Source organism: Neoarius graeffei, chromosome 28 (genome assembly GCF_027579695.1).
Source record: "Neoarius graeffei isolate fNeoGra1 chromosome 28, fNeoGra1.pri, whole genome shotgun sequence".
NCBI lineage: Eukaryota > Metazoa > Chordata > Actinopteri > Siluriformes > Ariidae > Neoarius > Neoarius graeffei.
The window spans coordinates 38,233,220-38,247,025 of record NC_083596.1 but is presented as its reverse complement, the minus strand read 5'-3'; the positions used below and the strand labels follow the sequence as shown (position 1 = coordinate 38,247,025).

Sequence of the window (13,806 nt, the reverse complement as noted above, 5' to 3'; positions counted from 1 at the left end):
GCAATGTGCAGGCTATACACCATACCTGAAGTGAAGTTTTATTGTTGCTCTTGTCCACCTAACACCGTTATACCACAATTAGGCTGCTGATAAGACAATCTGTTTGGAATGCATTCTCACACTTGTCACTCTGATAACAGTTGGGCAACGCTGCAACAAACACCTCCGACACCTCTGGCTTGTTCATTAGGGATCTACATCTGGATTTCTGTGCTTTTGACAATGTCCGTTATGTTAAAAATGCTATAAAATACAATTGTTTGTCCCAAATATATTTGGTGACCAACGTTTTGTTATTTCTGAACCCAGTATGCTTTGGAGTCACAAGCATAAAGGAACCTTGGACTGAAGTACGACCTTAATTTAACATCAGGATTGCTTTGTCACCTCATACTTTAATCCAATCCTTTGTCTATTTTACTAGAGTTCTAGGAGGGAGGAAATAAATATGGATGAGAATAAAAATATGTAATAAGTCAAGGAATAATTTGCTCCATTCTAATTAATTTGAAATACAACCCCAATTCCAAAAAAGTTGGGACAAAGTACAAATTGTAAATAAAAACGCAATGCAATAATTTACAAATCTCAAAAACTGATATTGTATTCACAATAGAACATAGACAACATATCAAATGTCGAAAGTGAGACATTTTGAAATTTCATGCCAAATATTGGCTCATTTGAAATTTCATGACAGCAACACATCTCAAAAAAGTTGGGACAGGGGCAATAAGAGGCTGGAAAAGTTAAAGGTACAAAAAAAGGAACAGCTGGAGGACCAAATTGCAACTCATTAGGTCAATTGGCAATAGGTCATTAACATGACTGGGTATAAAAAGAGCATCTTGGAGTGGCAGCGGCTCTCAGAAGTAAAGATGGGAAGAGGATCACCAATCCCCCTAATTCTGCGCCGACAAATAGTGGAGCAATATCAGAAAGGAGTTCGACAGTGTAAAATTGCAAAGAGTTTGAACACATCATCTACAGTGCATAATATCATCAAAAGATTCAGAGAATCTGGAAGAATCTCTGTGCGTAAGGGTCAAGGCCGGAAAACCATACTGGGTGCCCGTGATCTTCGGGCCCTTAGACGGCACTGCATCACATACAGGTATGCTTCTGTATTGGAAATCACAAAATGGGCTCAGGAATATTTCCAGAGAACATTATCTGTGAACACAATTCACCGTGCCATCCGCCGTTGCCAGCTAAAACTATAGTTCAAAGAAGAAGCCGTATCTAAACATGATCCAGAAGCGCAGACGTCTTCTCTGGGCCAAGGCTCATTTAAAATGGACTGTGGCAAAGTGGAAAACTGTTCTGTGGTCAGACGAATCAAAATTTGAAGTTCTTTATGGAAATCAGGGACGCCGTGTCATTCGGACTAAAGAGGAGAAGGACGACCCAAGTTGTTGTCAGCGCTCAGTTCAGAAGCCTGCATCTCTGATGGTATGGGGTTGCATTAGTGTGTGTGGCATGGGCAGCTTACACATCTGGAAAGACACCATCAATGCTGAAAGGTATATCCGGGTTCTAGAGCAACATATGCTCCCATACAGACGACGTCTCTTTCAGGGAAGACCTTGCATTTTCCAACATGACGATGCCAAACCACATACTGCATCAATTACAGCATCATGGCTGCGTAGAAGAAGGGTCCGGGTACTGAACTGGCCAGCCTGCAGTCCAGATCTTTCACCCATAGAAAACATTTGGCGCATCATAAAACGGAAGATACGACAAAAAAGACCCAAGACAGTTGAGCAACTAGAATCCTACATTAGACAAGAATGGGTTAACATTCCTATCCCTAAACTTGAGCAACTTGTCTCCTCAGTCCCCAGACGTTTACAGACTGTTGTAAAGAGAAAAGGGGATGTCTCACAGTGGTAAACATGGCCTTGTCCCAACTTTTTTGAGATGTGGTGTTGTCATGAAATTTAAAATCACCTAATTTTTCTCTTTAAATGATACATTTTCTCAGTTTAAACATTTGATATGTCATCTATGTTCTATTCTGAATAAAATATAGAATTTTGAAACTTCCACATCATTGCATTCCGTTTTTATTTACACTTTGTACTTTGTCCCAACTTTTTTGGAATCGCGGTTGCAGTACTATAAGCTAACATTCATTTGACTGGAAATTGCTGTTTCATTGGCAATCTATTCATGTATGCAATAACATGGTGTTTTTGTGAAGGTGCAGTCAGAATGGATTTTGGTTCGAGAACATCCTGTGAATAAAGTTACAAGAAGGGGACAAATCAAGGAGACTAATGGGCACAACACCAGTTGATAGACAATGAAATCCGATACTCAAGGCTTTAATAATACATGTCCTAAAGCACAGATTCTATGACAGCTGAGATACATACCTTACTGAGCAAACCCTGAATGCGTTCGATGTCCTTGTGAGTCTGCAGCAGCTCCTGTCTCAGCTCGGTGCAGTTGAGCTCCAGTTTGTCTCTGTCTGTGTGTGCAGCTTTCAGTAAGGCCTGCAGCTCTGTGCTGTTACTAGCACTGTGGACTGCATTCAGCTCCAACACCTTCTGCCTCTCGGTCTCCACCTGGGCCTTCAAGCACTCATTCTCCACCCTCATAGTCTCCACAGCTTGACGCTGTTCCACTACTAGCCTTGTTGCCTCAGCCCCAGCCTCCTTCTCCCTTTCCAGCTGCTGCTGCAAGACCTCTAGCTCGTCTTTTAAGCCTCGCACGGCCGCCTGGGCCTCCTGATGCTCTTTTTCCAAAGCTCTTAGGCTCCCTGTGAGCTGCTGCTGAATGTCCACCAGTTTCTCCCTCTCAAAGCGTGAGCTTTCCAACTGCTCAGCCAGACGCTGTTCCAGCTCTGCAGCCCTGGACGCGCGGGAGGCCTCGACTTCTTGACTTTGGACTTGCTCTCTGAGTCTCTGAAGCAAGGTCTCATTCTTCTGTGCCAAGAGCTCCACACGCTCCCTCTGCTGCTGCAGGGAGGTCTGCAAAAGACTCTTCTCTTCAGACAGGCGCTCGTTCTCTGCCGTGAGCTCCTGCACAACCTGCTGCTGGTCAGCTAACTCTTGCAGAGTGGCCTGAAGCTCCTCTGCTGTGCTGTGGTGGCTCTCCTCCATTTTTTGAATGCGTTCTGTGAGACACTGCAGTGATAGATCTTGCTCCTTGGGGCTTGGTGAAATACCCTTGGTGCTGTTGCTGCTGGCTGAATCTGAGCGTGATGAGATCTTCTCAAACTCTGAGGAGTCCGGTGACAGAGACCCTTTGGTAATGTCGCTACCAGATGATACAGAGGTTTTAATTGGACTGCCGTTGAGTGATCCACCTGCTGCCATTTTGGTGCTGCTAATCTCTGGTACAACTCCATTAACAGACGGTTTAGTTGGACTGGTTAGTAATGGAGAATTTGTGATGGTATTACCACAGGAGACTGGAGAGTTCTCCAACAAGACAAGTTTTTCTTTTAGAATCTGATTCTCTTGCTGCAAGGCAGACAACTCTTTCTGAAAGCACCTGTTCTTCTCCATCATCTGCTCTGCTAACGTTTGCATATTTGTGGAATTCGCCTCGGCTTGTTCCCGCTCTGATGCCCCATCTGGCGTGCCAGCTTCCTGTGGAGAGCCTTTCCCTCTGCACCTTTGTAGCTCCATCCGTAACTTACTTATTTCAAATTCTTTGGCCTTGGCCTCAGCTAGTAGTTCTTTAATCTGACATTCCAGGAGGGCCCTGTCTGCACTCTCGGCTTCCACCTTTGACTTGAGAGAACTGCGGGAATGCTTTGCTAGTGCAGACAGGCTGGAGGTGCTAGCACTGGGGATCATCTTTTTGGTAGATGGAGTTCTTAGCGGGTCTCTTAATGGAGTGCGGTCTCTGGAAATGGTCTGGGGGATGTCCCTTGGAGCAGGTATTCCAGACTTTTTGGTTGATTGGATACCTACAGGGAAACAAAGTACGATGCTGTTTAGGACATGATCAGTGAATCCATGTTGCTGATTTTTGTTTCTGATTTATACCCCAGTTCTCCCAATTTGTCTGTTTACCAATTTACACCCCCTAGCTAGGTCACCCCTGTCAAATGACAGCTATGAGTTTGAAGACAAGCATGTGCTTTTTCTAAGACACATGAAGACAGACACCTGGCATTTTTTTCAAACCGCAACTCATGCCAAGTTACAGGGCATCTGAAAATACTTGGAAGAAACTGCTCTCCAACACCTACAGTACAGTACATGACCTCATGGTTATTCTGACTGACGGGGGACTGAGTAATGCAGAGGTTGCAGTAGAATTTCTCTTTGTCATTTTGACACACAATGGTTGTAAAAATTCCATCATAATCTAGTATTACCCATCATTTTAATTTGAATTATTTCATGATGAGACATATTTAATAAAATTTCATTTCAAAAACATCTCAATCAAAATAATAATTAACATACAATACAGATTATGCCTTTATAAGAGCATGGAGAAAAGATGAACGGAGACACTGACTATGCGGTCAGTTTTCATGTCAACAGAAACAGATTAATAATCCCCCCCCCCCCGTGACAGCGGAGGGCACTAAAACACTGAGGCCATTGTGCATAGATAGGCAAATATGAACAAAGCAGTTTAAGAGAATTAACTGAATTGAACTCAGTAGCCTAGCCTGACCTCACACTGGGACAGCCATGACCTAAAGGTTAGAGACGCAGGTTTGGGATCAAAACGTTGCCGATTCAATGCCCTGGACCAGCAGGAAAAATGTGTGGGTGGGGGAGTGAATGAACAGCCCTTTCCCTCCTATATCCATTGCTGAAGTGCCCTTGAGCAAGGCACATAACCCACAGCTGCCCACTGCCCCAGGTACGTGTGTATTCACTGCTTCAGGTGGGTTAAATGCAGAGAATTCTAACTTCCCCTTGGGGATTAAGAGAATACAAACACCCCCCCCCCCCCCCCCCCCCCCCCCACACACACACACACACACACAGAGACAAAAAACCCTTCCTCCTGGTTTGCATGGACCTAAACTGGGTGCTCGCTTAAGCGTAATCAAATGCATCAAGGGAGATTGCTGCAGAGGTGACTGTCATTAAAGGCGTCACGCAGTGGCGATAAAAGTCGCATTATTCTGCACCAGAATGCTTTCGAGATTCGAAATAAATTGACCGTCGATTTTTCAAAAGCTTCCCGCGGTTGTAATCGGTCCTTATTTGGTCATGCCCATCACTTGAAATTTCCCGCGTTCGCAGCGCCCCCTCTCGGTCAATGGAACAGCTGCGTGACGTCATACCAGTAACCACTCGGTGCAGTTGCAATGGCGGACACACCAGAAAATAGGAGCGATGCTGAGGAAATTAGCTTTGATTTTACCGATACAGAAGAAGAAAATGGCCCACAAGCAGAGATTTTGACAGCTGAATGTCCTGGTGGTATCCAGCCTTACAGATTTGAACCTGAGCGCTCATCTTCAGAAGAAAATGAGGACAGTTCTGACGACGACAGAAACGAAGACGAGAATGAAGAAGACCGGCGACTTGAAGACCTGTTTTGGTTGGTTTCTCTGACTAAATCACTACTTGTGTGTATTTTTAAAGACCATTTTCACTTGAATTAGAATGCTGTGTGATTAATCTATGATTATGTGTAATACTGATAGCTGTAGGGGGTGAAAGTATAGCTAGAAAGATTGAATTCTAGCAACTTGACAGCTTGCGATCTCGCGAAATGCAGTGGGCCTTCTGATACAGTAGACCCCTTGATATTCCAGTTTTCATCATTTTCCTTTTATTGCGGTTGATTTTAACTTGATATTCAGTATGTTATAGGCTGGGAGTATTGAGCTTTGTATTGTATTGTTTAGTAAACGTACAATCGTCAGTAATAAGTGATAATTATTAGTTAAAGGCAGCTCTGTGGCATAAATCTTTCAATTAATCTTCTGTCATCCATTTGCTAAAATTATGTGCCACATATGTTATCAAGACAACACTTCATGTGACAAAGAAAGATATGACAAATACATAAATGTATGAAAATCATTTTGTACAATTAATGATTGATACATAGAAACACTTAAAACGTGTTTTTAAAAAAATATTTTTTCCTATCAATACCTAGCCATGACCTTGAAATCAGATCCATTGATAACAACAGTCACAAATAGTGTTCAGTGTTCGTTGTTACAGCCAAACACAATACACCGATTAGGCATTTTGTATCACAGAATATTAATACATCATTTCATAGTGTTTTGAGTGTTCAAAACTATCCACAAACTGAATAAATCCACAAAATCCGCAATGTAAACAACTCTGGTAAACGCACGCTATAGAGAAAACATGGCGACAGGCCAGCATCACCCAAGGGAGGTTACTGGTATGACATCACACATAAGTTGACCTAGTTAACGGCTGGCTGCCTAAATTTGGCTGTGCGCGTCAACTTTAAATGCTTGTAGCGGGCGCATCGTGACACTGAGATCGCGGGAAACCGAGGGGCTTGAATAACCCACCAAACCCGACATTTTGACACATGATATAGCCTGATTGCTGAAATTACCGCACGACGCCTTTAAGTTTTGCGTTTTTGCCTCAGACAGATGACTTCTCTTGGTTGTTTGTATTTTGTTTTGAAGGCTAAACTCGCGCTCTGCTGCCACAGTTCCATTACCAGGCACAGATCCACCCTTCTGTGACCTGGAGTGGCCACATATGCGTTTCAAGGCTTCCAGTCTGTAGCTCTTCAATGCACTGTCAGCACCTGGATAGCAAGACGCGTTGAGTGTGGTGTCGAGGTCAGCGACGATGTGCACATGCTCAGAGAAAAATCTTTTTTTTTTCTGACAGATTTAGTTAGCTCTGTGATGTACTCTGTGCGCAAAATTGAATAAAGGTCTGCATGTCTGCCTGCATGAGCGTGATGTCACAGAACTTGCCATCTCGTAAAGCCTCCTTGAATTTCGTCCCTGCCTCACCTGGCCCATTCATCAAGTCATCTTGGCTAGTTCAGGATAGGCTGGAGAGAGGAGATGTACAGTAAACATTATCCTTTTGGAACACGAGGTTCATGCGCTTCACCATGGTCAGGACGGGAGTAAAAAACTGAGTCAAGACAGGGAATATGTACAGTTGGAGGTGCTTTCTAATACCAGGCAGTCTTTCGCAGTTTCCTCCTCCAACTCCAACAGCAGAGCAACCCAGTTGGTACGTATGCACTTTACTGCCCTCTCCAATGACAGCCAGAGGGTATCTGATGATTGTTTTAGGCTCAGCAGGTTGTGTTCCTCCATTTTGTTTTGGAGCTCATTTAGTTGGTGTGTTTGAATGTAGGAATTCTTACTGTATGTGTATGTTATTAATGGTAGTGACGTATGCACTCATTTCAGGCACAGCCTTGGAGACATTATGGGCAGCCAGTACTATTCTGTGTGCACCACAGTGCATATTTATGAGGTAGGGACAGTCATTCTGATGCAACTGTTCTGCAACTTCAGATGTTCGACCCACCATCACAAGCGCTCCATCACTTCCCTGTCCAGAGACCCGAGCCATAGCTACACCATGGCCCAATAGCACATATTTTAATTTTTCTGTGATGCATTCTGCAGTGCCAGAGGGTATTACGTAATTGCCCATGAACACGGTTTCAGTCTTCTGTTTCTGCTGAAGGTTCAGGTATGGGAACAGCATTTTGTCACCCATGATATTAGTAGTTTCTTATACTGTTGGCAATGTGGACGTCAATAGCACTGGTTATGGTCACTGCTGTTGCATTCTCCGTCTGACTGACTGCATCATGATAGGTGTACATGTGTGCACTGTTGAGATTTGGATGTTTGGATACTTAGCAGACAGTGATGGGAATAACGGCGTTAGAAATAAACGGCGTTACTTTTTCTTAGTAACGAGTAATCTAACTAATTACTTTTTACATCGTTATAACGCCGTTCCCGTTACTTACAATAAAATACTATGCGTTACTTTATTAAACCTGTTCTCATCTGGCACGCTGCTCATTCAGCCTTTCTTTACTCTGCTTTAATGTGGGGCGGGGAGATGCGAGACAACGGCATAGTAAGCCAATCAGAGTAGATTTAGACAGCATACGTAGGTAGGCTCCGCCTACTGCACTACTGCGCACACTTTCAATCGGAAGACACAGCGATGGCGAGCGGTCAGCCCAGCACTGCGCTTTCACACTGGAAATACAGCCATTGCTTTTCATTACTTGAAATAAAAGGCAAAAATGTCTATGTGTAATGCACATTATGTCGAGGAACAAAGCGTTTGTCCTCGTCAGTGGCCAGTAATTAGTAACATCATTTTAATAACTACAAAAATATATTAAATTTGATAGATGTCTTATCTCACATTGTCCCACAAAAATATTAGTATAGTGTAGATAACGTTACTAATTGGTTCTGTTAAGTGTCCATTTCAGTCATTAAACACATTTAACATTCACTTTTATTATGATTACACTAATTGAATTTGATTTTTTTTTTTTTGGGGGGGGGGGGGGGGGGGGGGGACACAAAATGTAACGGAATAATTACTTTCCCTGGTAATTAGTTACTTTTATGACAAAGTAACTCCGTTACTAACTCAGTTACTTTTTGGGAAAAGTAACTAGTAACTATAACTAATTACTTTTTGAAAGTAGCGTGCCCAACACTGTTGGCAGACTGTAAGAGGTTTATTAGGTTAGGATACAAGTCCCTCGGGGTGTTTGTGTTTGCCATATGTAACACGATCTTAAGTTGCGTCTTTAAAGGTGTTATTCCACGACAAACCGTTTAATACTTGCTCTTTTTGAAATACCATAAGTCACTGGTATTTGACTTATACAAGTAGAAGAACTTAGAAGAACATTTTCATGCTGCACGTGAAAATGTTCTTTTACCCCCATTCCCTGTATTAGCCTGGGAAAGAAAATGGACAGAAAAACGAGCGAATCAGAAAAAGCCCTACGAACTTGAGTCACTTCGAAAATTAGTAGTCATGGCCTCGCCCATAACCCACTGGAGGGAGCGTCACAGTGCTGTTAGCCAATCAGAAGCTATATGTTTACATGTCATGAATATTCATGAGTAAGAGCCGAAATCCTGTCGTTCTCTCCCCACCCACTCCTCCGCCAAACTAGAACAGCCTGAAACAGGAGCACCACAGCATTTTTTTCACCAAAACCGGCTCACAGGGCATTCATTCATACTAGAGACCACCGCACAATTAATGAAAAAAAACGATGCAATGACACCTTTAATGCCTCGTTACAGGCAACCTGCAATTTCTCTACGTTTTACCATTGCCATGCTCTGATTGACCACCCTCGAAGTTTCGCTATGGCTGTGGCTATTTTTATGATCATTCAATGCCGATTTCTGCATCGGCGTGCTCCCTCGGACAAATCCGTTACTCATGTTAGCTTTTCTACAGATATCGCAGAACATTTTGCCATTTTCCCTCTTCAGCCACACGAACTCCTGCTCCCTGGTACTCCTTCTTGACCTATAACACGAGCTGCCGCTGGCTGATAAACATTATCAGTATTACTTGCTTCTCCTTCACCGCATCAATCCCTCTTTTTTCACCTCATTTATCAACGCCATCACAACTTCGGACACGCTGTGATAGCTATGTAGTGATATATCCAACCAATGTGATGGCTAAAGCCAGCTAGACAATAAGGTCATGCATGCGAGATCAAAGACTAGACAATAAGCTACAGTAATTAATATGCACACTCTCCACCAACTGCACAGTGCAGTCGACATGCAGTTGTAGCGCCTGCATGGGGGCACTGGGCCTCCAGGCGATGCTCTCCCTCCTCTTCCTTCTTGGACTCAGCTATGCACCTGGGACTAGTTCGCCCTCATCAGGGCTGGAATGTATAAGGACAGTTAGTCTGACAGATCATGGACGCTGCGAGCATGCATTATTGCCAGTGTTGCATGTGAATTACTTAACGTTATGGTAGACTGCCCTCAGTTTTCTCATCTGTCAAAATGACGGACGGCCTTCAGATTTTTCCATGATTGTTAAAAAGATATTCAGTCAATGACGGAAAATATTCGGTTAATGCGATCTCAGGATTAATGCTATCCTTTCTGTCCAGGAAGCATGGCGAATTTTGCTCTCTTGCACTCCTGGCAATGTGCAACTCCGTAGCATCAGTGGGATTTGAGCTTTCAATCTCTTGAAGATAGAGCGCCACCTGGGAGCCTAGATTTCTGAATTTTTCAATTCATTGTGATTACACTGTATTTGACACTTTCTCTTCATGGTCAAATGGTGAACATTTTTTTGTAGCAGTGGCAGGTTTTTTTTCTTTTTTAGTTAACCACTATTCAAAAGAGATTAATTTGTCATGGTCACTTGGTGGGCGGCACGGTGGTGTAGTGGTTAGTGCTGTCGCCGCACAGCAAGAAGGTCCGGGTTCGTGGCCGGCGAGGGCCTTTCTGTGCGGAGTTTGCATGTTGTCCGCGCGGGTTTCCTCCGGTTGCCCAGTTTTCCCCCAAAGACATGCAGGTTAGGTTAACTGGTGACTAAATTGACCGTAGGTGTGAATGGTTGTCTATATGTCAGCCCTGTGATGACCTGGCGACTTGTCCAGGGTGTACCCCGCCTTTCGCCCGTAGTCAGCTGGGATAGGCTCCAGCTTGCCTGCGACCCTGTAGAACAGGATAAAGCGGCTAGAGATAATGAGATGAGATGGTCACTTGGTCTATCCAACAATGACATCTTTTATTTCAAAGTGTCACTGTTCGAGGTTATTCATTCAGTCCAGTCAGTGACTAGACAGAAAATGTTTTATACGGTATCACCACATTCAAATGGCCACTAGGCACTGCCTCTTGTGCTATAACTACAGCACCTCAGTCGATACAACGGGCATCAAGTAACACCAGAAAGTCATACAGCCTGTGTGTCCAGAGAAGTGGCTCGGGTAACACAAGCCCCATGTGCACACTTGTATGGTGAAAGGTTTTATCGGTGGTTTAAGAACTATCAGCAAACACAAACACGGGGCTCTTGTTGCGACTGATGACAAAGCTCCTGCAGTGCACGGAATGTTCGACAACAATGTGTGGGGCTTACAAAGAAAATGCTGTGCTTCAGGGCAAAAAGTGCCAAGCCACTGGACAACTGGCAGAGACAGAATGGGCCACTCATGACGAGACAAACTGGATGAAAACACGGGCAAAAATAAATAAATAAATAAATAAATAAAGCAAATGTATACAAACAACTCTAATTTCTCGCTCTCTCTTTCTCATGATATTTTATTACACAAAACCTTCATCTGATGGGTATCATTTGGCTATTTGGCATTCACTCTGCACATTTCATAGTATAGAATAGGTCCTGGGAGCCGAGTCGTCTCAGCTAACACTTCCATAATCTACCGTTTCATATCATGTCATATTAGTTATTTTTGGCCACAGTCCGCATGTGCCTGTCTTTTAACACAATAAAAGTGGTCACTTACATTTTGCCCAAAATAACAGTAAACCTGAGTTGTGCTGGCTGCGACATCAGTTGTGATGCTTCTCATCTCATCTCATCTCATTATCTCTAGCCGCTTTATCCTGTTCTACAGGGTCGCAGGCAAGCTGGAGCCTATCCCAGCTGACTACGGGCGAAAGGCGGGGTACACCCTGGACAAGTCGCCAGGTCATCACAGGGCTGACACATAGACACATGAGTAGCATGCTATAGATGCACAATGGTGTAACATAGGGAAAAAAATTAAAAATTCAGGTTTTGATTTTATGTACTGAAATAACTATTAGGCACAATTTTTACAATATCTATATAAATTAGTTGTTTTTACCCATTTTAATCTTGAAATCAGCATTTTAATGATTACCCATAATGCATTGTTTATTGCGCTAAAACAAGCAAAAACGTCATAAGACAGTGGAAATACTACCTTTACTACCTTCACGTGGCGTCTTTCTCGATCGCACGTGCCTAGAAGCATACCTTCTAGAACATTCCTGGGTGGTCACGGACTGTCATGTAGCCTAGTTTGGTTGTGAAACTCGCTAGGATGGAGTATTTTCGCCAGTTTAGTGGCAAACTTTTGCGCCACAATTTCTCTATTCTCGAAATTTGTAACCTGAACCCCTACAAGAAACGTTTCATAATGTTTGGGATTTTGAAAAATGCTTCTAGCAAGTTTATTTCGCTGTATTTTTCCGTGAAACTTGGCATAAATCATCCTTAAGTGATGAGCGTGACATTGTTGTTTTGGTATGGGTCACGGAGTTAGTTGGAAGCGGGAGAAATGAGAGTTTCTCAACTACAGCAGCACTTCTCACCATAGATGGCTGGCGTGTTTCACAGCGTTTGGGATTTACTAAATCGACTAAATCTCTAGATCTACTGACGCTACGAGGATATAAATCACCAGGATTCTAATTTACTGGGTGAGAAGTATTATATATTTTTTTGAAAAGTTTATTCGCACTACAAGTCCATGAAAGTTGGAATTGTTCGTGAAGGGGTTAGTTAGATTTTGGTAGCGTGACGCACACAACAAGCAAAAGAAAAAAATTTTCTTCCGAATTTCCTTGCTTTATCAAAATTATTTTTTGATACATTAAAAGACTGTGTGTTTATAATATTTAAGCGATTTTTTTTTTTTATTATTATAGAGATTATTTGATCAAAACTTTCAAAACAGCATTCAAAGTGATTTTTTACGGGTGTAAATGTTACGCGTGACGTCCATAATTACGTTAAATTTTAAGAACTAAAATTCTGTTAAAAATTCTAGATTTGTGCTATCATTCTGGGGTTTTGCTGAATAATACTTTAGAGAGTTCTCTTACAATGCTGAAAATTCAGTGAGTTTTGGTGAAATTCTAGAAAAGTTATTTACATTTTAATGCGCCTGATAGCGATTGTGCACACACAGCGTGCTACTCATAATACAGACAACCATTCACACTCATTCACACCTACGGTCAATTTAGAGTCACCAATTAGCCTAACCTGCATGTCTTTGGACTGTGGGGGAAACCGGAGCACCCGGAGGAAACCCACGTAGACAACATGCAAACTCCGCACAGAAAGGCCCCCCGTCAGCCACTGGGCACGAACCCAGAACCTTCTTGCTGTGAGGCAACAGTGCTAACCACTACACCATCGTGCCGCCCTAAGATCAGCATATGATGATGATATTAGCTCTTTGAGTATAATGTTGTGTTGCTTGTGATTTTATCCTTGAGATTTCTGTTTATTAGTTTATTCTGTTTATTAATTCCTGGTCTGAGATGCTTGACCATCTCTAAATATTCTTAACTCACTGGTTTTTAACTGAATAAGATTTATATGCACTACAAAGAGGAAAAAAAAAAAACACTCGTTCAACTAGTACATGTAGCCCAGTGCTGAATAAGAATCCACAGAAAAGCAATATTTTTTTTCGACATCTTTAGAAATATTATCATTATACAATTGTATGAACAGGAACAGTATTTGGACATGGGCATACAATGGCGAAAGAAGTCCAATTAATTCCATTACACTTTGATAATAATGCCTAATAACCTGTCCTAGTCCCTAGAAGTCCCATCTGAGAGTAATGTAGCCATATTAACACTTAAGGTTGGGGTTTTTTTTTTACATCTCTAACTGGACAAAATGAGGCTGTGGGTAGCCGTAATAGGAATTATTGTGATCAGTATTCAGTAGATCTGTCCTGCAGTCTGGAAAATAAAACTAAGTACATTTTTACAAATGACAAAAGTATTATTATTATTTTACAGAGCACACGAATAACGTTATAGAACTCACACTTCACTGTGCTTGTTCCTCCAAC

The 13,806-nt window shown here is 42.5% G+C and overlaps 1 protein-coding gene across 10 annotated transcripts in view; it reads right to left on the bottom strand.

Moving 5' to 3' along the window:
• specc1 (sperm antigen with calponin homology and coiled-coil domains 1) overlaps window positions 1-13,806 on the bottom strand; it is a 268,966-nt gene that overhangs the window by 106,433 nt on the left and 148,727 nt on the right. For all 10 annotated transcript variants that reach the window (XM_060912649.1, XM_060912648.1, XM_060912646.1 and 7 more), the window contains one exon: window positions 2,382-3,925. In XM_060912649.1, the coding sequence (XP_060768632.1) occupies window positions 2,382-3,925 (1,544 nt within the window). The remainder of the gene's footprint in view (window positions 1-2,381; window positions 3,926-13,806) is intronic.